The following is a 22,628-nucleotide window of genomic DNA, read 5'->3' as shown; positions in this document are numbered from 1 at the left end:
CAACTTGATTGGCCAGGGTAAGCCCCAGAAATGACACCTCTGAACTTTGCCCCTCATATTTCGTTTCACACTTTGCTGACAATCACTCCCAGCCTAGGTCCTCGGCATTATCCTCCCGCTCCGTGTGTACTATTTACAGGTATTGGAATGGTATAATATCACTTGTACATTGCTCGTTAAATCTGCTCGGACTCCCGAAACCCCAACATCGACATCTAATACCATCCTTACAACTTGGCCCTGATGATGTCGTCCGCTGGATCGCGTCCTGCCAGTTCTTGCTTGGCCTTTTCGCGAAGTTCTCTTCGCAGAATCTTCCCCGACGCACTGCAAATCACAGTCAACAGGCAAATATTTTAAGGACCTTAAACCCTGCGGACCTCTTGGGAATAGCATCAATGACCACCACACCTCCCCGCAGGAACTTATGCCTTGCAACCTTCGTCTGGATCCATTTCTGCACGCTAGCTGCAAAGGCCAACTTGTCACTATCTGACTTGAGGGCAGTCGGGTTCGCATGGACGACGTAGGCTCGAGGAAGCTCCGTTGCTTCCTTTGCACTATCCACGCCAATGACGGCGGTGTCTGCGATTTCGGGGTGGGTCAAAAGGACGCTTTCGAGTTCTGCAGGCGGGACTTGGAATCCCTGTTGGACGTTGGGTCAACATTTGAAGGATGTGAGGCGCGGTCTTTGCGAACCTTATACTTGATCAGCTCTTTCCGCCGGTCTACGATGGTATAATAACCCTCGCTATCTCGGATGGCGATATCACCAGTCTTGAACCAACGGTCATGTGTAATCGATTCTTTGGTGGCCTTAGGGTTGTTCAGATAGCCCTGTCGTACAATGGTCAGTAGACAGGTAATTATGCGCTTCGGTGTAACACCTACCTTCATGACGGAGGGTCCTCGAATCCAAAGTTCACCTGGTTGGCCCTCTTCAGCATCAATGTTTCCGTCTCCCTCTCCGTCCACGACAAGTCTAGCCTCGAGGTTGGGCAAGAGAATACCGATACTTCCGACCTTGCGAACTGCATCCGGCTTTTCCAAAAGGTGAGTCGTCGGGGAAGTTTCTGTGAGACCATAGCCTGTATCCAGTTGCCTAATTAACCGGAGCTATTGCTGAGGTGGGCAGTAATGGGCTCACCTTGAAGAATGTAAACTGGTTGACCGTTCTTCTTCCTGGCCTCCAGACGCTCCTTGACCTGCTGCGTCAATGCGGCACCCAAAGGCGCGGCACCTGAGAATAACACCTCGAGAGTAGACACGTCATATTCGTCGACAGCTATGGTTGTATGTATGCGTTAGCAGCCGAAGAAGGTCACGACGCGCATTCCATACCAGGATGCCTGCTCAACACGACCAAGACGGGAGGGACGATGAGCGCCATTGTGATCTTGTACTTTTCAATGTTCGCGCAGAACTGCACGGGGTCGAACCGAGACATGATGACGAGCGGTGCGCCGCAAAGGAAGGGGTGGTGGAGGAGTTTGATTGCGCCTTTATGACAGCGTTAGCGTTCAACAAAAAATAAATGCTTGGGTGTGGTCTTGACCCACCATAGATGTGATAGAAGGGAAGCACTCCGAGCACCTTGTCGGTATTGGAGTCGAGAGGGGGGAAAGCTGGCCTGACTTGGTCCAGGACAGAAGTAAGGTTTCTGTGCGTCGTCTAAGGGGAATATGATCAAGATCTCAGTCTGTGTATCCAAGAGTTGCTGGCTTTTCGAACCTCGACACCCTTTGGCTTCCCGGTTGTACCTGTCGTCGACTTCAGAACGTAATTCTGCGTGGACCAACTTGAAAGTAGACTCACCTGAGCTGTAGCAAAGGTACGCGGTTTCGTTGGCCAATTCACCATCGAACTTCTCCTCCGCCTCCAAGGTTCCCAACTGAAGCAGACTAGCCACAGTCGTCAAGCCCCTGGCCGCTGGGGAAACAGGGATAGTCGGACCTCCTGCCCAATGGAGGCTGGTGGTCATAACGATGATCCTCTTCTGAGCTTCAGCGCTTGAAACGCCCAAGCTCTTAAACATCTCGAGTACAACGGGAATGCCCTCCTCACTGGTAAACAGGAGGTGAGCTCGGCTGTCGGTATACTGGAAAGCGAGTTCGCGAGCATTGTAGGCACTGTTTGCAAGAGTCGCCCTCAGACCCGCGGCAACTAGGGGAAAGTGCTAACGTTAGGCCTGAATTAGGTTCGAGTGTTAACGGAGCCTACCAGAGCCAAACAACGCGATCGGCCAGGTCAAGGAGTTCTGGGAATAGATCAGGACAGTGTCTCCGCGCTTCGCTTGGAGATTCCGATGATTTCGAAGCCCGTAGGCCAAAGCCAACGAGAGCTTCTTCGTCTGTCCTCTTGTGATAGTGGTTCCCGAAGGCGCGTCGATGTAGGCAGGAACCGACTCATTCCATTGACCGATATGGGCTGGAGGGGAAGTGGGAGGGAAGAGATGAGTGAAGATCGACCGGTTGAAGACAGGAACGTCGGGTAGAGGAGACCTGTAGATTTTGGGCGCCATAGGAGGTCAGAGGAAGAGGGTCTAGGGAGAGAAAGCTGAGATGGGGGATCACGCGGGTGCGTCGTCGGGTACGGGCCTTATAAGGCATGGTTGCTTGCGGGGTTTTGTGGGGAAGAGTCGTTGTGCGTCCGGATATCGCAGATACCCGTTGTACCCGGTATTTCTGATCGACTTGATCCAATCATCCACCCGCTCGTTGATACTGACAGCTCTCAATTTGGCACTCTCTTCTTCATGATTCGCGTTCTAGCTTCTTAGCCCTGGCGTTTTGACTGGGGTAGAGGTTTTGGCATGGACTCCAACTACCTTCCAATGTTGCTGGCTGACGATAGGCACTGCCAATCAGGTCTTCTCAACACAAGCTCTTGGCGAGTGTATCGACTCGGGCTAGTCAGGGGTCGGATCGTCGATTCTTCGACGGATTATCGTGGACAGGTTCCTAGAGGGAGTCGCTATCGCCGTGCACCAGGGTGCCTCTGAGCCACTGTGAACATATTTCCTTGTTCCTCGCTACGCTGTGCCCTCTGGCAGAAGTGGCGTAATCCCTCATGCAGGCGTGTTAGCAATGTGACTCCAATTGACAGCAGATTCATGAGCAAATTCCAGGAAACAGCCTCGAGAGAAGAATTTGAAACGCAAAAAATGCCTAGTCACGCCTAATAATCTCAATACATACAAGTCAACATGAGCACGCTCACTAGAGCAAGTAGCAGAGCCATCGCGGACGCCTGTCGTTGACAAGAAGTTGCGTCCGTGTAGAACATCGAGCACAGCCACATGCGCGTTGTTTGGAGTGGACGTGGCTGTGCCTAAATCGCTTTCTGGCAGTCGCCAACCCAGTTCGTTCTTACATCCGACGCTTTCCTCTTTTTTTTTCTTTTGCACCAACGTTTTATCTATTCATTATTATCCCACCATTATGACCTCTTTGCTGGAACGACTCAGCGCACCGTCTGCGACAGGACCTGTCCGCTCAAAATCGAGTTCTGGCCGAGCTTCAGGCCCATATGTGCGTGTCCCCTCTTCACGCTTCCAAGAACCTCAATTCCGACCGTCGAAGATCCATCCAGAATAGAAATGACAGACCACCAAAGGGCGATATCGATTCACAATGGTCCCATGATCTCTTCGAATCCCATAACTCATTATCAGCCCGCCTCGGCAACGAACCTGTGGCTCCCAAAGCCGGCTTGAACAACCTGGCGCAGAAAGCCCTCCGCGAGGCCACGGGAGCCGGCCAACTATCTATCAAGGGCGCCTCTTCAAAAGGCAATGTCGTTGACGTTCGCGGACTTGCAGCAGGGACGACGGCAGAGGATGTGGCGGCCATCTTCAAGCAGTGCGGCGCCATTACAGACAGGAAGTTGATGGAGGGAGGAGACAACCCAAGGGTTCGACTGCATTTCAAGACGGCTGCTGCGGCGTCGTCTGCTGTTGCCAAGTTCCACAATCAACCCGCAGATGGCAAAATCCTGCAAGTAACCATGGTTGGGACGTCGACGGCAGGGCAGAGTTTGGCGAGTCGGTTCGGGGAAGATGGGTTGGGCTTGGTGAGGGAAGAGGGTAGTGTGGATGTCTTGATGGACACGGGGGAGACAAATTCTGGATCGTACGTATATCTCCGCTCTGCACCACCGGGACAATCCTAACTCGATGTATTTTCCAGAAAATTGAGGTCCGACGCGTTACTGCAGACTGACCCCCGTGCTCAGGTCTTGGTTGCACCACCAGGCGCAAACCCTGCAGACTATGTTCAGGGCTCGAGGGGAAGGCGGGGTGGTGGTGGTCGAGGGGGACGAGGTCGCCGTGGTCGTGGCGGCAAGCGAGGTGGTGGTGGTGGGGACAGCGGGGGAAGGATGGACACGGACTAGGGTTCGTTGGCAACACCTTATTGTTTCGTTTCTTTGCCTTGTAGCGATTGTTGTTGTTCAATTCACCCACTATTTTGCTCTCCATCTTGTCGCTATACTATTGTACTGCTTGTATATTGCTTTTATTTCCCCTCGACTTTGGCCATTCGCTCGCTTGCTCAAACTGCAATCCTTGGATCCCAATGAACACGTCGTTTTCAATTGCGTGAGCACTTTCGTCAAAGTTACAAGCAATGTGAGCTTGACTCGAGGAAGGATCACGGTAAGAGCCGCAGAGGCACGCGTCGAGTAGCGATCAGAATCCCAGGACTGCCAACTGACGTTCACCCTTCTCCACCGCGCGCCAGTGGTTCTTTCTTTCGTCCCCCCACTTCGCCCTTTCTTCCTCACTTTCAAATATTCTTCCGAGAGTTAAAATGAGTGGTATGGCCCCTTGGTTTTGTAGGAAACACGAGCGCCTAACTGAAGCAAATTTACAGGCTGGTTGTTCTTGTTCGCCGTTCTGTACTCGGCTGGTCTGCTTTTCGGGATGGTCTTCTTTGTAAGTTTCAGTCTTTCCAAGTCGCTAAGTACTTTGTTGAATGGATATGGACATAGGTGATCATGTTTTCGGACCTGGAGAGCGACTATATCAATCCGATAGACCTCTGCAACAAACTCAACCAGGTTCGCTATCGAATCTACATCGTTTCGTTTGATAGGTGCTGACCGTGAATCTCAGTTTGTATTGCCCGAATATGGTGCACATGCCTTCCTATCCCTCTTGTTCCTGCTCTTCGGCCAATGGACCGCGTTTATCTGGAATCTCCCCCTGATTGCATACAATGCCAATAAGTGAGTGGCCACCCTCAATACACTGTTTCTTCTTTCTGAAGTGCCTATCCAGGGTTATCAAGAAAAACCATATGTACGATGCTACAGAAATCTTCCGAACGCTATCTTCGCACCAGAAGGAGACCTACTTCAAGCTTGCTTTCTATTTGCTTTCGTTCTTTTACTACCTCTACAGGTGCGCCGTAATCTCTATCATGACCTTTGGGACTCTCTGACATATCTCGTTCTCCCTCGCTAGGATGATTGTCGCCCTCGTCGCCGAAAATCCATGATTATCCCTCCTCGCGAGATGACGACACCGTTCCTACCCGGCACCGCGTCAGCGTCCCTTATACGTGTTCTGTTGCGCAATCCGCGTACAACCATTCACAATGACTCTGTATACGAACTTTCGAGATTGCGACTGACTACCACCACATTAACGACACTTTGATCCAGCTTGAGTATATGATGTAGGGTTAAATGCAGACAGGGGGGACGGAGCTGGCCAAGAGTATTGAAGGGTACTTCACTGCAAGTTCGCAGTCCATTTGCGCTGGACTTCTCCTAGTTGCTTCCAATATATCATATATTTCGACTATTCACCCATGCGCTCTTGTCCATGAGGCTAATTTGCGGTTCAAAGTTCACGGTGGGTTCGATATGAGGCCAAGTCACACAATCACGCATCGGCGCGGGTCCACGTGTGGCACGAAACGTCACTGGCGAGAGGAGCCGCGAATTTCGAAAACGTCCTGAGCCTGCCAGTCGACGTTCATACCAGCCTACACACCACAACGCTCTGCGTGCCCTTTCGGAACGCCCAAGTCTCCTCTTTCAACACGCTGAGGACCAGAGGCATTTCTGTCACGACCGTTTTCTGACTCACGAAACGATTCACGAAATCTTGAAGCTTAAAGGATGGGCGGAGCAGGTATGTTTTCGGCCGGTTTCCTGCAACATTTACGAACAACTCACAATCTCTTTGCGAAATCACTTTCCTGGCTCCCTGCTGCTCGTATACACATTCTCGAAACTCCCACTCGCACACCGCGTCCTGCTGTCTCTTCTGGTCGCATGAGCAGGATGGTTGTTCTTGTTCGCAGTCCTCATGGCTGCAGGACTGTTGTTCTGCATGGTGTTCTTTGTGCGTATTCGTCGCGATATTGGTTCAAACGCCTGCTCATCCACAATTTCCACTACTAGATCATCATGTTCTCGGATTTGGAGTGCGACTATATCAACCCGATTGACCTGTGCAATAAGCTGAACCAAGTACGCGTTCTTTTCACCCTCCTGCCCCCTACGTGTGCTGAACCCAGCGCGTTGCTTGCAGTTCGTCATCCCTGAACATGCCGCCCATGCCTTCCTCACACTCCTCTTCCTCCTTTCCGGCCAATGGATGGCGTTCATCCTCAACGCACCGCTAGTCGCTTGGAATGCCAATAAGTGCGCTCGTGTACCCTGGTTTGCTGGACTTTGTCGCTGAACTTGTCTTGCCTCATAGAATATTCAACAAAGTGCATATGTACGACGCGACTGAAATTTTCCGGACGCTAGGAGGGCACAAAAAGGAGACGTTCATCAAGCTTGGGTTTTACCTCCTCTCCTTCTTCTACTATCTCTACCGGTAAGTTGTGGCCTTGCTCGTGACAACGACATGTTGAGCTGACGATTGGTCTCGTCAGAATGATCGTCGCCCTCATCGCAGAGAGTGAATAGATGACCAAACCTCTAATGTTATTATGAGGTGATGTGCCTTTGTACAACCTTGTGTGCAACTTTTTGCTCGCTTCAATCCGATAGCATTCTGTTCTCTTGCTCCTTATGTTTGTGTTGAACAATGTTATTCGCATTGAAGCTGTACTCATTTAGACGATATCCTACGGACTAATCCAACTATGGACACATTTCACCATCCTGGCTTTGAATGAAAGGAGCAATAGCTTGGTGAAGATTGTATGTATGAACCACCGACCCATCTCCTCCTTGGGGAGAAACAAAGACGAGATATGGGTGCTAAGACGTCCAGTATTGCTCAGAGCACGGCCTGACACTCGAACATCCGCGTGGGCATCGCACAAAAGTGCGATGAGCAGACATGAGCAACATGGGGAAGATATGGCCGTGCCGCCGCACGAAGAAAAAAAGAGGCGTGGCGCGAAGGTTTATATGGGATTTGAGACCCGTGGGAACGTTAGGGCAGGCCTTACTGCGGCCTGCCAGGGTCGACCGATTGAATCACAGGTTAAGAAGCTTCAAGTTGCTGCATGGCGCACTGAGGGTTTCTTATCACAAGTTTCTTGTCGAACAGCATATTGACCTCTCTAGACGGTTATGGATGCCTCAGGCAGTCATCTTCCAATTCAACGCGCAGCGCATGGCGGACATGAACCCAATCGCATGGTTCTCGGCTACCCTTCAGTTGACACGGGGGAATAAATACCAACTTGGCGCGACTCCAGTCGCATTTTTCTCCCATCTCCCTCCGCTATCATGTCTCTCTTCCTTTGCGTCGACTGTGGTGGAACAAAGACCGCTGTAGTCATTGCAGGTTCTTCTGGCGCCATTGTTGGCCGTGGAACTGGAGGACCATCCAACATCACCTACCTTTCCATCGACGCTTTCATCGACTCGATTAATAAAGCCATCGTCCAAGCACTCAAAGAAACCAGACCGTCGGATCCATCGATCCATGCTTTGCCATTCGCAGAGGGCATAGTCAGCCCATTCGTAGCTGCATGGTTTGGTGTCTCAGGAGCGGACTCTCCGGCTGCCATCGCCAAAGTTACCCCAGCCATCTCCAAGCTCATCGGTATCCCTGCTGGTCCCAACCTCGTAATTGCGAATGACACCCACCTGTTGGCCGCACCAATGCGGATGTATCCCGACATCGACAGTGCCATTGCCGTGATTGGAGGGACTGGGTCGATTGGTGTTAGTTTCAAGATAGGCGCTGAGGGTAAAATCGAGGAACTTGGTCGTGTGGGCGGCTGGGGATGGATATTGGGGGATGAAGGAGGGGGATATGATGTTGGAAGGGAGACGTTACGACAAATTCTGCGCGAAGAAGACCATGCTTCTGTCACTGGACAACCATCGCCACCCAGTAAACTCAAGGATCGCGTTCTCAAACGGTTCGGAGTGGACCACGTCATGGAGATCTTTGGCATCGTTTACCATGGCGATCCTACTCCCTCCTCTCCCTCGGAAGATGCATGGGCAGCAGACGATTTGCGACGGTTGCCCAAAGAGAAGCGGATCTCGTCGCTCCCGCGATTGGTGTTCCACGCGGCGTTCGAGGAGGATGATTGGTTGGCAAAGCAGATCCTCAAGGCGTGCGCCGCCAATCTGGCTTCTCAAGTTGCAGTACTGCTTGGGGAAGGGACGAAGGATGCGCAGAAGGTTGTCAAGGCGAAGGACTCGGTCATCTCGTTTGGAGGTTCATTGGTGGGAGTGGAAGGATATAGGAAGCTCATTCTCAACGATTTGGCGCAGCGAGGATACGTATTCCCCCACATCCACTATGTCGAGGATGCCGCTGCCACTGGTGCGATCGCGTTGGCGACTGCCTACATCTCGAAGCAAGACAAATGAAGGAAGGGACGCCGAATCTCAAATCCCAGGAGACAATGGCTCGAAAGAGTAATTCAGATACTGTATTTACCCGAATCGAATTTTACCACGTGCTTTATCCATGACCGCTCAACTCGGTTACCACTTTCTCACCACGCACTGGCTTTCATCATCTCGCTTTAACCAGCTTTCGCCGACGCTCGATATCTCCACCGCTGTCGTTTCAATCAAAAAGAGCGGCGCTATCATGAAGTTCTCTCGGGCGGGATACCTCCTTGTCGTCGGCTATACAACTGTGTCCGTTGTCCACACGACCAAGAGTCTTTTTTCTACTCTTCTCTCAAGCCCGGTCAAGGACATTATTCCGCCGTTCTCAAGCTCGCCCTTACGGATAGCCAAGGAAACATGGGATCCTGGTTTATCCAGACCATTGGACAGTGGTGTAAAGTCAGATCACCATCATCGGGTGCAGCTGAGCTCTGGGGAATTGCTAGGCTCTTATCTGGCAGACAACTCGAATGGCTCTTCTGGTTCCTTCTCGCACGATACTGGCCTTCTTCGCTCAACCTCTGTCGATGACGTTCTGTTTTCCAAAGCGTTTGCTACTTCGATGCGACCCAGTCAAGTTGTACCTTATTTCTATCGGGCGACTGGTCCCTTCTCGGAGGATGAAGTGACGATCACGAGTATTATCACTAGCGACAGACTGGATGTCTTCGCACGACTTGTCGAGAGATATCAAGGTGAATTGGAATGACCTTCGTCCCCTCTCGCATGAGCTTACTGATTCCCGGGAACAGGACCGATATCCGTCACCTTCCATGTCAAGAACAGCACGCAACAGCAAGTGTCCCAAATCCTGGATTATCTGCAGAAGATCGTCACAGCCTCGGAGACTGTGGTCCGCTTCGCTGACATTCACCTGGTTCTCGACTCTTTTGACCGGCAGTTCAACACTTGGAGGAACATCGCTCGCCTCTTCGCTCGGACAAACTTTGTCATGATGCTGGATATTGATTTCTACCTGTGCACAGATTTCCGTCTCACTCTTCGAAACAATCCGTGGGTGCGAGCTAAGCTGGAGGAGGGCTTATCTGCATTCGTAATTCCTGCCTTTGAATACACGGATCCTCGGCAGGAAAAAGGATTTTCTACATTTCCTACTACAAAACAGGTGAGTTATTGCCGTTGGATATGTAACCTCGGGGTATTCTGAATGTGTTTGGTGATGAAAGGATCTTCTGTCAAAAATCAAGGCCGGAACAATATCCATGTTCCATGCGTCTTGGAAGCCTGGACACAATAGCACGGATTATCCCAAGTTCTACAATGCACCAGCGGGCGACGTTTACAAGGTGACCACGTACCAATCGGCGTACGAGCCGTATGTCATATTCAAGAAGGCTGGACCTCCATGGTGGGTCGTGGCTTCTCACAGCTTCTTCCTTGTCGAGTTGCTGACGCCTTTTGACAGGTGTGAAGAGAGATTTGTGGGATACGGGGGTAACAAGGCGGCTTGTCTCTTCGAAATGTATCTTTCGGGCATGAACTACTATGTACTTGCGGACCATTTCATCATCCATCAAAAACACTTGTACGAAGAGTCGGCTCGTCGTACCGAGGTGCGTATTCTTTCTGCCACTTCTGTACAGCTTCTTGGACACGTACCAACCTCTCATTAGCGCAAGTATAATAGAAAAATCTATGCGAGCTTCAAGGAGGAGGTTTGTTTCAGGTATGTGCCCATTGCCTATACTAGGAGCGTTGGGAATTGATTGACAATGTGTAACATTAAAATAGGTATCTCAGAAGTTACCGGGACACTGGTCGGCTCAACACGACACGAGCGAGGAATGCCATAAGCGAATGCAGAAAACTAAAGCCGATCAGAATGGGGGCACCCCAGGTGAGCGTCTGTCCTTCCAAAGGGGCCACCTTTTGCTAAGTAGCCGGTAACAGCTGCTGGGTGATTAATTCCCATAAACGGTTCTTGCGGATTAATAGATGTTTGTTCAATCTCGTACATACATTAGCAATGCCCACAAAGAACGTCACTTGACGAGGTTGTCGTGGGTTAGCTGCACGAATCACAATGTGAGAGATCCATCATGTGAGGCATTAGAAGTGACCGGTCTTCATTTGAGGTTCGTTTCCAAATTCTCGTCTTCGTGGTTTCTGATTCCTGGAGCGAATACGGCAGTATGCGCCGAAGTCAATTCTGCGACCGTCGTCCAACATATGAAGCTCGTAGCTCGCCAATCTCAGTCCCACGAGAGCGAGCGATGAAATGACCCAAATAGTGATGATGGCTGCAAGCCTCGAGGCATGAGTCGTGTATGATGTCACCTGAAACCATGATTAAAAGGAGGACCAGTACCTGAAAGTTGACTCATGGGAAGTACCGAGAGTGATTGTTCCCAAGAACAAGTGCCGTTCTAGAGAAGAACGGTAGCATACCGGGGTCGCCGACATGGAGGCAGAGTGCCATCGGATCTGATGTATAAAGTTGTGCACATAGTTATCAAGTTCTACCGTTCTCGTCGGCAGAGAACTGGTACGCCGGTGGGTCTCCATCTAATTCGATTGAAGCGACGACTTGAATTCAAAAGCATGACATCACGATCGCGAGTCGGATGGCATCCGGTGGTGCTTTGGGAGCGACGCGAGGCTTGGGACGAGGTGGCATTGTAACAAGTACTCCCCGGTGGGTCCGGGAGAGTACACTGGAAGACGAGTTTCAACTCAGGTCAAGGTTTCCACGAGTTGCAGACGCCACAGAAGCGAGTACACGAGTTCTGGCCGGAGGGACTAGAGCGGCCGGGCGGGCGGTGCGGTTCCCTATTCGGAAGGCAAAGCGCCCCTATGTCAGCGGTTTTTTCGGTTACTGTAGAGGGAAGATTGGCGTTTTTGCCATTTGAATCCATTCTTCTCCGATGATGGTCTTGACTTGTCGTCCCCTGACTCTTTCCAATCCCCGGTGACACTTATTAATATTATATATACTCCTCCTTGGCCCCAACTTCCCATCACCACACCTCATCCCACCATGCCTCCCAAGGTCCTTATTTGCAGTGAGTACCTCTTGCTCGTCGTCGTACACAACGAGCTCACCAGTTGGCTATAGGCACAATCGTCTGGGCACACAACGAAGTCAAGCAACTTCTCGGCAATATCGCGGATATCGTCGTAAGTGACCCTTCCATCTCGACACGTCCCCGACGTGGCCAGTGACACCGAAGCAAACAGTACGTCGACTCGCCCAACCGCGCCGCCTTCCTCGCGGAATTCAAACCCGGTGGCAAGTATGCAGGGACTGTCGGCATCTACAGAGAGAACGAGTCCGCGAAGAAGCTCGGCGTCTTCGACAAAGAACTCATCGATGGGCTACCGTCATCAGTGCGATGGATTGCTCACAACGGGGCGGGCTACGACCCCGTCGATGTCCACGCTTGCATAGCCAAGGGTAACAAACCTCCTCACTTCATTATGGCGACATCCTCTAAAGTCACTTTGGAATTCCAGGAATTTACCTTTCGAACACACCAGGAGCTGTCGATGATGCGACCGCCACAACGGCATTGTACCTTCTCATCTCCACCCTACGCCAATATTCAGCGGCAGAACGGTCCCTGCGTGCCTTGAAATGGAAACCAGCTGGACTGAACAGGATCTCGCATGATGTAACGGGACGAACCTTGGGAATTCTTGGACTCGGAGGAATTGGGTTACGTTTGGCGGAATTGGTGCAGTCCTTCCCCATGAGGGTGGTTTACCACTCGAGAAGGAGGAACGCCAATGCTCCCAGCTACTGCGAGTACTTTGAGAATGTGGAGGAGATGTTGGCTCAGACCGATGTGCTGAGCATTCACGTTCCCCTTCGTGAAGACACTGTCGGTCTTGTCGGCGAAAAGTGGATACGCGCTCTGAAGCCTGGTTCAATTATCATTAACACCGCAAGGGGGAAGGTTATCGACGAGGAAGCCTTGATCAGAGCACTCGAAGATGGGCATGTGCGTACAACCTGGATCTTACCTTTTACCCCGACTTCATCGTGACCGTTAACTTTCCCTTTCTCTTTGACTTTTAGCTCCAAGCAGCCGGTCTCGACGTATACCCAAACGAACCCGAGGTCAACCCAAGATTACTCGAATTCCCTCAAGTAACTCTGCTACCTCACATGGGCACCGAAAACCAGGATTCACAGAAGAAGATGGAAGTACGGGCCTTGACCAACCTGAGGGACTTTTTGACCACCGGAGCTGGGAAGGATTTGGTTATCGAGTACAAGCAAAAGGGGCTCATCCCTGCGACGAAGGTGAACTCGAAATTGTAAGGCCTTTCGCGCGCAGGACGCTGACGCTGCACATATTTCGCATCTACGGAAGAATTGATTATCGACTGTGGAGCCTTCGTATCAGAACCATTCGTTAATGTTATTAGTCGTGGAAATCCTAAATATCATAAACAATACAACTTGTCAGATGCCTCAATGGGCCACGAGGTATCCTCGAGGCGCGATAGAAACTGCCTTATAGAACCGTGGCGGCAGGCAACGTCGAACGCTACAGAAGACTATCATCATGGCCACTACGGGAAACGCTGTAACCCGGACAGTCGCAGCTCAGAATCATGGAGGAGGGCGGAAGGCTGTTCAAGTGATCAAGGGAATGACACAGAGCGCACAGAATCTGTGAGAACAACATTCTCGTTTGCCTTCATCACTTAACCATTATCGCTCTAGACATGTAGCGTCGTCCCAGCTCCAATCACAATCCAAGATATTGAGTAATCTTCCAGTGAAGTCTGTAAGGCGATGTCGTCGTCGGTCGTGCACAATAGCTGGAGGCTGATCCACGCGGACCTCTAGGAGGATCCTCTTCAGGAGTTGCAGAGACTGAGGCAGCTCTTGCAACAACACGACGTTGAACACACTAAGAAGATGCAAGACATGAAGCGACTCTTGCAAGAAGAAATCGAGACTGGATCGGTGGAAATCTTGTGCGTATTGGAACGACTCTAGCAAGTTCCGCCTGCTGACTCGAGGACCAGGAAGGAAGTTCGAGGAGAGCTCCGATCCATTATTGAGGATGAAGTCAAGGCCGAGGTCGACGCACAGATTAGAGAGCATATCCCCGTTCCTCTCAGTCAGCAAGCTGAAGAAACCAAGGAGCAGCTCCGGATAGTCAACGCGTCCCTACAGAATTCGTAAGTGACCGAGCCCATAGCCTACTTGAAACCTGCATTGCATGTGCTTACCGCCACATCTCCCTATTGACAGTCGATCAAGGATCGCCAATGCGGGGTTAGGGGTGTCCAATCTTTTCGATTCCTTGGCCGTGGTGCTAACACCTCAGGGGACTCGGAGCAAGTGGTGGCCCGCTGACCTGGGTTCCCTCTTCGCATACGACCGTAAGTTCTCTGATTGCCGCTAACCATGGTCACGAAAAAGTTGACAGGAATGCACTAGTGGAAAGCGCGCGCTTGTTGGTCAAGGATTTCGGGCTGGTAGATTCTGACCAGCTGCATGTCAACTTTCAGCGCTTTTTGGCCCATATCGGTGAGTAGGGTTTCACTTGCACGCGATGCTGTCGGTAAACGTCGATTTCCAGGGACCGATGCTGAGCAGTTCCTTCCAAGTGTGAAGGACTGAGGGACTCGAGAAGATAGCCATCGTGTGTCCGCGTCGAGGAGCGCTTCGCATTGATGAAACTTCCCAGCATGATTGGATATCAGCCAGGGCACATGTCGTTATCTTTCAAAGAACCTAAGTAGCAACGTTAGCATGCTCAAACATTGAGTGTTATCTTTCCACACACCGTAACACTACCGCCGCTTTTCCATCGACTTCGGGGTTCTCAAGTCCACAGGCAGATTTTCCCTCAGTACCACCGTGCGAGTACATTGAATACAGTTCCATGATGTGAACACTCCAATTGAACGTCTTAACGACTTCTTCCTTCAAAGATGTCGATGTCCCGGTTTCGTTCTTCCAGCCACCGTGACGAGCCCAGTGTCATGCCCCAGGCAGCTTCAAGGTCACCCAGCGCAATGAATATAGCACCTCCCAATCCATCTGAGCCAGCGACAGCGGAGCTGGCAACCTCCACCAACCCCATCGCTGCTGGGATTGCAGAGGTACTCCAGGCGATTGCTACTGCAAGTAGTCGAGGACAGTCTCCTCCTTCGACGCCAATAATGATCGAGTGTGGTGAAAGGGTCATGGCCCTGGGCAGAAAGCGAATGGCAGCAATGAACGGTCGGGTACGCACGCTCCAACCCTCCTGGTTCCCTGGTCCTCGTTGATGAATGGTTCTTCAGAACGCGTTCTTGTACTTGAAGAGCAAGTTTGGGCTGCTGAGCACGTCGAATGCATTGTACCTCTCAGCCAGTTTCGTAGGCGACTCCCAGCAACAGTTTGTCGAGGTGGATATGGATGCTTGGGGGGAACTCGTACCGTATATCGAGCGTTTGAGGATCGTCTAGCGCTTGTTGTACATGGAGATCTGTAATTGAGTTGCGAATGTTCCGGGATGATTGTCATAGTTGTGGTGTAAGACTCAAGAGGCCATTTCTTGGAGTGCCGGTAAGGCGGAGCCGCACGTGCCTGGAATTTGGTGTGTTACCACTGCCAGGGCCCAGCTCTTTCTTCCAACCACCATCCACTTTTCTGTATGAATGGCGGTAAGTCAATATTTCTACAATCTCGACAGAATTCTGACCTAGATCAGCATGAACTATCACCTTTGGAACAAGTTCAAAGGGCTTATTCCAAGTTCTCGCACTCGGAACTCGTGCTTTTCCTCAAAGTCCGCAACCTCCCCATAGCTGGAACAGAACATGACCTCGCTTCACGACTTGCAAACCACGACTTTCATACTTACCATTTTCCAACGATAACTCATGACCGTTCCCAGACCTCTGCCCCAAAACCCTCGCCCTCTCTCACCACAAAACCACGGTCCCACCTGAGCCCCGACTTGCCCATTGAAATCATCGCAGATATTTTGGATCATGTTGGAGACTGGGAACTCACAAGGGCATTGAACGTACCAACCTCGCTTCCCCGTCCAACAGATTGGACTCGAGCAACCAGCACCGATGAAGCTGTCCTCAAAGGGGATGTCCGCGCCATTCGTCGAGCCAATCCCAGTGCCACCAACCCCTTGACCAAGCTCGGTGCAGTGTCGGCCATCCGCTTTGGCTACGTCAATGTACTGGAGCATTTCCTCTCTCACCACCACAAAATGTTTCTCGCTGCATTCAAGGATGACCTCATCCCCATAAAGGCATCTCGGCACGGCAGAATAAACGTTCTCAATTGGTGGAAGCATGGCTTTCAATCCCATCCCGACTTGGTCCCTGCACCTGAAGCATCGTCAATATCAGAGGCTGTAGACGGGGCATCTCGTAATGGGCAGGTCGCTTCCCTGGATTGGTGGCTCAACCATGGTCCGACGTTTGACTACACGGAAGCTGCACTGGAGTATGCGAGCGCGAAGAACCAGCTTGCGGTGCTCGACTGGTGGAAGGAGCAGTATACCCTTAAGGGTGTGCCTCTGAAGATCGGTCGGGTCATGGATATGGCGAGCACTGCTGGCCATGTGGAGGTTCTGGAGTGGTGGGCAACATCGCAGCTGGAGTTCAAGTACGACAGACACGCGCTTCAGCATGCAAGTTGCCACGGGAAGGTGGAAGTGCTGCAGTGGTGGCTTGGAAGTGGGTTGCAATTGATCTTCGACCAAGAGGCCCTTACCGGAGCCACGAGACATAATCGGCCGGAGGTATTGGAGTGGTGGGATAAATCTGGATTGCCGATCCAATATCGGATGTGTGATATAGAGGAGGCGCTGGAGGATGCGATTGGTGGCGGGGACGCCGCCAGAGCTTGGTGGAAAGCCAAGGGCGTAGACTTCAATGCCAACGACAAGGAGTGGATGAAACTCCAAACGCTTAATTGACCGCTGATAGTTGGCTTTCGATGTTAGTTTACTCTTTCCTCCATTCGCTTGTCTTCTGCTATTGCTCATCTCTCGGTTTTCTTTGGTCTAGTGGGACTTTGTCTGGCCTTCTCTCTCCTGTTTCCTCACGCCCTACTTGTAACTGTTACTGCTTTCGCTGTCTAGTCCTCGCATATGTATAGTTATCGATTCACATTGACCTGTTTTGACCTTCGATGCGAGATGCCATGGTAAGCACGCGCATGGCTTCTACGATACACCACAGGCCGGCAAGGTAGCCAGAACTACTCGACTCTTCCGCTCGTCGGTTTTTTTAGATCAGTGGTCCGTGTTTTACCCAACAATTGCGCGCAATCTGATAGCCCAATAGACATGTTCCAATTACGGGTCGAAAGCGGTTGGAAATTCCTATTACCTCGTGGAAGTCTGAGACAATATTCATACAGGCATAAATAGTTATCTATCATCATTTGTATTGGGTGTTAGGCTCTACAGGACAGCCGTAGCCGGTGGCTCTCCGCAAGTTCCCGCCACCTGGATATCGTGTACACTCTCCAGGCCTACGCCCCTGAGAATCTTCCCAACCGTCTCCTGCTTGACGACTTCCAACTCTGCATCACTCTTCACCAATAGCATCCCTGCGAAACCCAACGAGTTGACAGAAAGCTTCTCTCCATTCGACAGTGTGTGATTCTCTTGTTTGCGAGGGATGAGATGGAGGTGGTCCAGGGTCAAGATGGCATTGTAAGAAGGGCGTCCGGTAGGGTAATCTGGGTCGTGTCGGATGGTTGAGATGGTGAGGTCGAGTAGTTGCATAAAGGCGCTGGAAAGAATTCCTTCTATTTCCTCTGCGCTATAAGAGCTTAGATCTGGTGGGAAGCGGAAGGTGTGACTGGCGTATGGCAAAGACGTCAGTGCGAATGGTCTCCCTGCATCGAAAGAGTAAGAAACGGGATAGATAGCGGGGATCAGAGCCTACCTTGGGATTCTATTTGTGCCCTTCTCGCCAGTGTCTCGATGGGTGGCCCAGAGGCGGTCGCAGTGGGAATGAACTGGACATGCTTGTGAGGCTGACTGGCACCACTGTTATCTCCACCTATACAAGTTGAACAACAGATGGTCTTGTAGTAAACCCAAGATACGCACAGTTATAGAAGGCGAAGAAGTGTTTGCCCGCTTGGCGAGCAGCTGCCAGAAGGCGGTACGTCTGGACAAGTTCGGAGGGAAGCAGAGGTGATGCCTGCGAGGAGAATTCTGTTCGACGACGATAAGATTTATATCCTTTTATGGCGGGCAGTTGCGAACCTTTGGTCACCAGTAAAAAGTGCTGTGGAACGACGGTGTATTTATTGAGCTATATCAGGGAATACGATTGCTAGGATTAATGTTTCGATCGAGGCGAGGAAAAGCGGATGTGTGCGCACCAAGATAGCAAAGCGATCCTCCGTCAATTCATCGACAATGTCCCCCACATACAGCTGAGGATTATAGGGAGGGGCGAACGGGTCGAACTTCTTGTTGGCGGGAGTTCCAGCATCACCATTTTCTACGCTCTCAAAGTGAGGAGTGGGAAGAGCAGGCTTATGTTGCAACGCCGGGCATAGTGTGATTTCGAACTGCAGGCAACGAAACCCATAAACCAGGGAACCCAGGTTCTCGTTGGAAAGAACGGGCTTACTTCAACACCCAGTTCGTTATGCTTGACGACGGTCGAGGGAAAATAGAACAGATCGCCGGATTCTCTTGCGCTTTCGAAGGCTGTAGGGATTTTCTGAATGATATCAGCGTGAGTTGACGGCTGGGGCTCGGACATTGTAGCAATATGTCGGCGTTGCTATGTGGGTGGTAGTTGAGAAGGACAGTGTCGGCGAAAGCGACGATGAGCTCGAGGTCGGGGTGGGCTATCGGTCGAGACTTGTTCGAGGCGGATATGGTCGATTTCCAGGCGTCTCGCGTCAGAATTCATCGCGCTACAATATCAGCGGCCACACGATCACGGCTTTGAAGGCTCCAAAAACACCAGCCTCAGTCTGAACTTTGAAGGACCCAGGATAGCCATGCGTTTAGCATCTAGAAATACAAATGTCCCTGAACGAGGAAAAAAGAAACGGAGGCGGGAAAACGGCCGTTATGGCCGGCAACTAGTATCATTAACGAGAGCGAGCAAGCAGGTACTGGTCCAAACTTTGGCTGATATTGCGAAAGAAAGTGTTCAAAAATTGTAAAGAACGGAAACCAAAAGGAGTGGGTTGTTAAGACCAGCCTAACGTAAATGAAGGTGAAAGCTTGCTTAGTTTTCCTTCTCTGCGTGAAGATAGACATGAATGAAGGGGAAAGCGTGTGCCACGAGAATTAAGCAGTCCAGCAACGTGCCTATGCTGGACTACTTTAGGCAGCTCCTCCCCTTCCCCTGTTCTCTTTCGCTTCTTTCATCTCTTCTCCTAACATAACTGCTCGCGTATAACAAAACATTGCAAGGAGCGAATAAACGGCAGCGTTGACTCCCTATCGAGGAGTGAGTACAGGCTCGCCAAGATGTTGGTTAGGGGACATACTTGGTAGAACAGGATCGTTAATATGAATTGAGCCGCCAGAAGGACCACCCGAACGATGAGATTGCGATATATGGACGTGTTCTTGATCAACGGGAGTGGGCATTCCATACACAACATGACCAAGCCGATTATCATGGCGAAGACTTGGATGACAGGGGCCTTGACGATCATGGCAACCATTGGCGCAGCGTCGGGTCCGGCTCTGCAGTTAATTGGTCAGAGGCTCTTCGGTGGCAGGAACGAAGGTTGAGACGTACTGGAGTCCTCCAGGGTCACGGAGGCGGCCGTCAACGAAGTCCCAGAAATACTTTCGGTAGAAAATACCCCAGTATCCTGCCCAGACAGCATCTAATGCGACATCAGTGTGTTAAATCCACCTCGTTACCATGAAGTTGCATTTCCACTCACAGACACTGGCAGTAATCGAAACGTAGCGCGCATATTCGTGCCAAATGAGATTGCCCATGGTGATAGATTCGACGGTTAAATCGTTCTACGACTGAATTGGAGGTATTGAAGACGCTGGAACTTGAGAATTAGGCTGGAGTCGAGATGCCCTATTGTATGGAGACCCGGCTCGCAGTTTGAGGGATTGTTTGCAAAAAAGCTTGAAGACCAGTAAAGAGAGGACAGAGATAGCGACGCGAGAAACGGTTAATCCAAGAGCAAGACCTGAAGAGAGCTCAGCTCTCGAGAAAAGAAAGAAAGGTGGAAGAAGAAAGAAGAAAGAGACAAAGGGTAACCGACAACGGCGGCAACGAACGAACGAAACGGGGAACACAATGAAGGGCCATCATGTTCCTTTGAGGCAGGGGCGGAGTCCGAATTCCTGATGGTCCATCCCACAGACGCCGGTTACCATCGCGCGCAATAGTTACATCCTTCTGCTATCTGCTGAACATGATTGATGTATTTCTCATCAAGAGAAAGGAATTACACTGTCTAGTAAGTATATGCACAGTGAACGAAAGGCTATGATAATATGTGCAAAGTCCAAGTGTCCGTGATGTTGGTCCAAAGTTCGTACAGCGTCATTTGAAGTCCCGTGCGTTAATTGGGCTCCCAACCATTGAGGACCGGCCATCGTCCAACTGTCGGCCACTAAAAAGGTCGTGGAGTAGAGCGATTGGCCAAGCGGTCCTGTGCCAAATCGCATTGAGATAAGTAAGCTATATGGGAATGACAATAATACAGTACTCACTGATGATGCCACAAAGTAATCATTGGGCCTGGACACTTGAGAAGGCGCAGGGCTACTAGGAAGGCCCCAGTTTGGCGGGATAGCAGGAGTACGAGCTGGTGAGCGTAGCAAAGGGCTATTCGACGAAGCAGACCGCAAACTCGGGGCCGGTGACTGGAAACGGACGGTCGGGGCCATGGGACTCAGTCCATAGCCATACGACGAGTACCCTGTGTTGGGAATACTGGGAGATCCAAACCGCGGCATTGGAGAGAGCATTGGAATGCTGCTAAGAGAAGACGTTGGACTGGAAATCGAAGATTGGCCACTTATGGGACTTCCGTAATAACTGGGCGCGATCGAATGTCGAGCGTTGTCAACCGGAGGGCTGGGCTTGGCCACAGGAGGCGGAGGCGGCGGCGGGAAGACGAACACAGAGTTTTCAAGTGGCCCAGAGATCATGGCCCGGTCAATCTTTTTCGGATCCTGCTGCATAGGCAAATCGGGGGAGACGGGGGAGGGCGGTATGAAGATTCCTGTTCTGCCTTTCTCTCTCCGCCTTCGCCGCCAGAAGAAAGCAAAGGCGCAGAAGGCTATGCAGAGAATAAGCGCTATAGCACCACCTATCGAAATGCCAATGATGGCACCCTTAGAAAGACCAGAGGAGCTTTGTGACCCCGTCGTGGCCGAGCCCAAGGTGTTGGTCGGTGAGAGCGTACCGGGGACGACTTGACTTGGCCTTGGACCATCACTCGAAGACGCGGTTGACAGCACAGCAACAGCATCTATATCAAGGAAAGGTGCCTCCCGGGTGGGGTTTTCGGCAGCCAAAGTAAAGGTATGTTGGCCGGGACTAAGTCCACTGCGGAAATACTGTGGGCTGCGTTAAATGGCGTCCGTAGGCAAAAAATTCAAACCATCTCACCAAAAGCACTTTGGTATGAAGACGCGATGCATGACCATTCGATCCACCCGTGAGGATGGTTTCTTGTCCGTCGATGGTAATCTTCATGTTCGTGCGGTCCGGAGACATCGTGCCATAAAGGGCAACAGCCTCGCCTGCAAAGCTCATGGTCACGGCGGCGTCTGGCTCTTGACTGTAGCTGTAAAGACGGTGTGATTTCTCCGGTAACCAGCCAGTTTGATAGGGATGACATACTGCAGTGTTCCGCCTTGGAAAGCATCGCGCCGATTAATGTTCCAACTGGCGGTAGATGGCAGGTAGGTGAAGACAGGAGATGCGTCATCATGGTTTTGCACGCGGATTTGAGATCTGTTATCAGTGTAAATGGTGAGTTGTTGGACGCCAACAATGGATCGGGAGCCAAAGTTACCCTGGGGAACCAAGCTGGTCAACGACAGTGACAGAATCGATGTCTATCGGTGACTCGTCGAGGTTGGTGAGCACAGCACGATGGTTTCCAAGTGCGAGCCCAGAGACAGTCGCCAACACTTGGTTCGTCGAGTCTTGAGCACTGTCGGCATTTCCGTTGGCAATGATAGTCTGCCCGTCAACGGTGACCGTGTACCGTCCATAACCAGGCCTTCGTCCCCCAAAGAGTGTGATTCCAGTTCCTGATGTCGTCTTGTGAGCCTGTCGGATACGATCCCCGGGAGGCTACCTACCACGGAAGTCGATAACTGCAGAGGCACCTCGAACACTGGTGCGATGATAGTTTTGTCCAGAGTAAGACTGTCCCATCCCTGTGTCAATTCTGGTGGCGTTCAAGAAACAGGGAGGCGCACTTGAACGAGCGTATCATCTGACGGAGAGTCTTGCCAGGCGCCAGCTGGGGTGTAAGAAAAGAGAGGGGAGCAGTCCTCAACTTTAGATTCCTTGAACTCAGCACTTTCCAGTTCCGGTCCAAAGGTGGATAATACTCACTGGTCAAATTGAAAGAAGCCATCTAGGCGAAGACAATTCAGGTATACTGGACCTGCGTTAATATACCATGAACTGGGAGAACGAAAGAAAGCCCCGGGCTTGAAAAGAACGAGGTGAGAACGAAGAGGAGGAACAAGCCAAAGAAGACCCAAGCTGGCAGTCTGTGGACAGATATCGACAGTCGAGCACACGAGAAGAGCATTGCCTCGTCTCTTTAACGCCTGAGATCGCAGAAGATGACATCGAATTCATTGATATTCCCCGCTGGA

At 51.2% G+C, this 22,628-nt stretch overlaps 12 protein-coding genes across 12 annotated transcripts; 8 read left to right on the top strand and 4 right to left on the bottom strand.

Moving 5' to 3' along the window:
• Window positions 1–74: 74 nt before the first annotated feature.
• CC1G_01956 (AMP binding protein) lies at window positions 75–2,521 on the bottom strand (the record flags this gene model as incomplete). Its single annotated transcript, XM_001830268.2, has 10 exons — window positions 75–327; window positions 381–646; window positions 700–837; window positions 892–1,088; window positions 1,148–1,285; window positions 1,342–1,500; window positions 1,560–1,671; window positions 1,732–1,760; window positions 1,816–2,163; window positions 2,221–2,521. 10 exons carry the CDS (start codon window positions 2,519–2,521, stop codon window positions 228–230), a joined length of 1,788 nt encoding a protein of 595 aa, XP_001830320.1. The 3' UTR covers window positions 75–227.
• Window positions 2,522–3,440: 919 nt separating this feature from the next.
• On the top strand, window positions 3,441–4,392 carry CC1G_01955 (hypothetical protein; the record flags this gene model as incomplete). The annotated part of the gene is made up of 3 exons (XM_001830267.2): window positions 3,441–3,530; window positions 3,592–4,130; window positions 4,188–4,392. The coding sequence occupies 3 exons, from the start codon at window positions 3,441–3,443 to the stop codon at window positions 4,390–4,392; spliced, it is 834 nt and encodes a 277-aa protein (XP_001830319.2).
• A 364-nt stretch (window positions 4,393–4,756) lies between these two features.
• On the top strand, window positions 4,757–5,711 carry CC1G_01954 (ER-derived vesicles protein ERV14). Its single transcript, XM_001830266.2, has 6 exons — window positions 4,757–4,815; window positions 4,872–4,933; window positions 4,990–5,058; window positions 5,114–5,226; window positions 5,279–5,401; window positions 5,465–5,711. The coding sequence occupies exons 1-6, from the start codon at window positions 4,809–4,811 to the stop codon at window positions 5,496–5,498; spliced, it is 408 nt and encodes a 135-aa protein (XP_001830318.2). The 5' UTR covers window positions 4,757–4,808; the 3' UTR covers window positions 5,499–5,711.
• Window positions 5,712–5,975: 264 nt separating this feature from the next.
• Window positions 5,976–7,025, top strand: CC1G_01953 (ER-derived vesicles protein ERV14). Its single transcript, XM_001830265.2, has 6 exons — window positions 5,976–6,139; window positions 6,291–6,352; window positions 6,412–6,480; window positions 6,542–6,654; window positions 6,713–6,835; window positions 6,894–7,025. Exons 1-6 carry the CDS (start codon window positions 6,127–6,129, stop codon window positions 6,925–6,927), a joined length of 414 nt encoding a protein of 137 aa, XP_001830317.2. The 5' UTR covers window positions 5,976–6,126; the 3' UTR covers window positions 6,928–7,025.
• Window positions 7,026–7,698: 673 nt separating this feature from the next.
• On the top strand, window positions 7,699–8,852 carry CC1G_01952 (hypothetical protein). The gene has a single exon (XM_001830264.2). The coding sequence runs from the start codon at window positions 7,702–7,704 to the stop codon at window positions 8,800–8,802; it is 1,101 nt and encodes a 366-aa protein (XP_001830316.1). The 5' UTR covers window positions 7,699–7,701; the 3' UTR covers window positions 8,803–8,852.
• Window positions 8,853–8,902: 50 nt separating this feature from the next.
• Window positions 8,903–10,755, top strand: CC1G_01951 (hypothetical protein; the record flags this gene model as incomplete). Its single annotated transcript, XM_001830263.2, has 7 exons — window positions 8,903–9,524; window positions 9,582–9,955; window positions 10,017–10,198; window positions 10,256–10,403; window positions 10,464–10,516; window positions 10,582–10,687; window positions 10,741–10,755. The coding sequence occupies 7 exons, from the start codon at window positions 8,903–8,905 to the stop codon at window positions 10,753–10,755; spliced, it is 1,500 nt and encodes a 499-aa protein (XP_001830315.2).
• A 1,072-nt stretch (window positions 10,756–11,827) lies between these two features.
• On the top strand, window positions 11,828–13,114 carry CC1G_14185 (2-hydroxyacid dehydrogenase; the record flags this gene model as incomplete). The annotated part of the gene is made up of 5 exons (XM_002911606.1): window positions 11,828–11,852; window positions 11,906–11,967; window positions 12,028–12,244; window positions 12,304–12,791; window positions 12,869–13,114. The coding sequence occupies 5 exons, from the start codon at window positions 11,828–11,830 to the stop codon at window positions 13,112–13,114; spliced, it is 1,038 nt and encodes a 345-aa protein (XP_002911652.1).
• A 247-nt stretch (window positions 13,115–13,361) lies between these two features.
• Window positions 13,362–14,431, top strand: CC1G_14184 (hypothetical protein; the record flags this gene model as incomplete). The annotated part of the gene is made up of 7 exons (XM_002911605.1): window positions 13,362–13,471; window positions 13,523–13,586; window positions 13,649–13,779; window positions 13,831–13,986; window positions 14,060–14,190; window positions 14,249–14,338; window positions 14,391–14,431. 7 exons carry the CDS (start codon window positions 13,362–13,364, stop codon window positions 14,429–14,431), a joined length of 723 nt encoding a protein of 240 aa, XP_002911651.1.
• A 365-nt stretch (window positions 14,432–14,796) lies between these two features.
• On the top strand, window positions 14,797–16,739 carry CC1G_01949 (hypothetical protein; the record flags this gene model as incomplete). The annotated part of the gene is made up of 4 exons (XM_001830261.2): window positions 14,797–15,042; window positions 15,100–15,174; window positions 15,325–15,450; window positions 15,696–16,739. The coding sequence occupies 4 exons, from the start codon at window positions 14,797–14,799 to the stop codon at window positions 16,737–16,739; spliced, it is 1,491 nt and encodes a 496-aa protein (XP_001830313.2).
• A 489-nt stretch (window positions 16,740–17,228) lies between these two features.
• Window positions 17,229–18,657, bottom strand: CC1G_14183 (hypothetical protein; the record flags this gene model as incomplete). Its single annotated transcript, XM_002911604.1, has 6 exons — window positions 18,418–18,657; window positions 18,164–18,355; window positions 18,045–18,093; window positions 17,886–17,993; window positions 17,719–17,835; window positions 17,229–17,668 (listed from the first exon to the last, which is right to left on the bottom strand). The coding sequence occupies exons 1-6, from the start codon at window positions 18,550–18,552 to the stop codon at window positions 17,229–17,231; spliced, it is 1,041 nt and encodes a 346-aa protein (XP_002911650.1). The 5' UTR covers window positions 18,553–18,657.
• A 265-nt stretch (window positions 18,658–18,922) lies between these two features.
• CC1G_14182 (hypothetical protein) lies at window positions 18,923–20,037 on the bottom strand. Its single transcript, XM_002911603.1, has 4 exons — window positions 19,703–20,037; window positions 19,552–19,642; window positions 19,295–19,496; window positions 18,923–19,244 (listed from the first exon to the last, which is right to left on the bottom strand). Exons 1-4 carry the CDS (start codon window positions 19,758–19,760, stop codon window positions 19,128–19,130), a joined length of 468 nt encoding a protein of 155 aa, XP_002911649.1. The 5' UTR covers window positions 19,761–20,037; the 3' UTR covers window positions 18,923–19,127.
• Window positions 20,038–20,395: 358 nt separating this feature from the next.
• CC1G_01947 (hypothetical protein) lies at window positions 20,396–22,176 on the bottom strand (the record flags this gene model as incomplete). Its single annotated transcript, XM_001830259.2, has 6 exons — window positions 20,396–20,434; window positions 20,496–21,347; window positions 21,400–21,577; window positions 21,634–21,747; window positions 21,809–22,049; window positions 22,101–22,176. 6 exons carry the CDS (start codon window positions 22,174–22,176, stop codon window positions 20,396–20,398), a joined length of 1,500 nt encoding a protein of 499 aa, XP_001830311.2.
• Between the last annotated feature and the right edge of the window lie 452 nt (window positions 22,177–22,628).

This window comes from Coprinopsis cinerea (assembly GCF_000182895.1).
Source record: "Coprinopsis cinerea okayama7#130 chromosome 3 map unlocalized cont3.3, whole genome shotgun sequence".
Taxonomy (NCBI): Eukaryota; Fungi; Basidiomycota; class Agaricomycetes; order Agaricales; family Psathyrellaceae; genus Coprinopsis; species Coprinopsis cinerea.
The sequence above is the reverse complement of the archived record's forward strand: the minus strand, read 5'-3'. Positions and strand labels throughout refer to the sequence as shown.